The sequence below is a fragment of the Eimeria tenella genome, genomic scaffold, assembly GCF_000499545.2.
Source record: "Eimeria tenella Houghton genomic scaffold, Eth_scaff2696, whole genome shotgun sequence".
NCBI lineage: Eukaryota > Apicomplexa > Conoidasida > Eucoccidiorida > Eimeriidae > Eimeria > Eimeria tenella.
The window spans coordinates 1-1,300 of NW_013542570.1; the positions used below are offsets into that span (position 1 = coordinate 1).

Genomic DNA, 1,300 nt, shown 5'->3' on the forward strand with positions numbered 1-1,300 from the left:
CTCTTGGGGGCCCCCGGGGGCCCCCGGGGGCCCCACCGCCTCTGGGGGCCCCGGGGGCCCTGGGGCCCAAGGGGCCCCCGGGACCCCGGGGGCCCCCGTGGCCCCAGGGGCCCCAGGGGGGGCCCAAGACCCAGTGCCTCCTGAGCTGCTGCCAGCTCCTAGGGGGCCTCCAAACGGTTGGGGGCCCCCTGAGCTCTGGGGGCCCTTTGGGGAGTGGGAAACCCCTGACCCTTGGGGGCCTTCGCCGCTGGGGGGGCCCTCTGTACCCTCTGTACCCTCGGGCTGACAGAGGGGCCCCCCGCTGCTCAGGGAGCCCCACGGGGGGCCCCCGGAGGCCTCCCAAGAGGGTACTGACTGCGGCTGCTCCTGCTGCTGAAAGTCCTGCAGCTGCAGCCGGCGGCGCCGCCCACTGGGCAAGAATGGGGGGCCCCTGGGGGCCCCTGGGGGCCCCCCTGGGGCCCCGGGGGTCCCCTGGGCCCTTAGCTGCTGCAGCTCTTGCTGCGTGTAAATAATGCGGCTTTGCTGCTGCTGCTGCTTCCTTAGAAACTCGAAATGCTTCCCCAGTTCTGCTGCTGTCGCCACAAAATGAATCGACATGGGGTGCAGCAAGTACGTGCCTGTGCTGCTGCTGCTGCTGCTGCTACTGCTGCTGCTGCTGCTCCTGCTAGTGCTGCTGCTGCTGCTACTGCTGCTGCTGCTGCTGCTGCGCGCCTCAAGAGGGGCCTGTGCCTCCTGCTGCTGCACATCTTGGTAAACATTTTGCTGCAATTGAAACTGAGGAGAGAAGGGCCTCCTCGCAAAGACCCCCGAGGCAGCATTAGGCAGGAGGGCCCCCGAGGGGGCCCCTCGGAGGTCCCCCGGGGGGGCCCCTGGGAAGGCCCCTTGAGGGGCCCCTAGGGGGGCCCCTTGAGGGGCCCCTTGGGGGGCCTCTCTAGAGGCCCTTTTGGAGGCCAAGAGGAGCCGGCGGCTCATGAGGAAGCCCCATGGGTCCAGAGGCAGACCTGAAGGCAGAAGATCTAAAAGATAAGCTGCTGCTTCAAGGCAGCAGCAGCTGCTGCAGCAGCAGCAACTGCAGCCGCAGCAACTCAGCAAGAACTGACGCAGCAGCGACTGAAGCAGCAGCAACTGCAACAGCAACAACTGCAGCAGCAACAACTGCAGCAGCAACAACTGCAGCAGCAACAACTGCAGCAGCGGCAACTGCACCCGCAGCAACTGCAGCAGCTGCAGCTGCAGCAGCTGCAGCACACCTAAATTGGGCCCTCTTCTTCCAGCCGCTTCATCAGCAAGAAAGCCGGCA

The 1,300-nt window shown here is 66.8% G+C and overlaps 1 protein-coding gene across 1 annotated transcript; it reads right to left on the reverse strand.

Moving 5' to 3' along the window:
- Positions 1-36: 36 nt before the first annotated feature.
- Positions 37-972, reverse strand: ETH_00039080 (uncharacterized protein; the record flags this gene model as incomplete). Its single annotated transcript, XM_013375320.1, has 1 exon — positions 37-972. A coding segment is annotated over one exon (936 nt), but the record flags the coding sequence as incomplete, so codon positions are not given.
- Between the last annotated feature and the right edge of the window lie 328 nt (positions 973-1,300).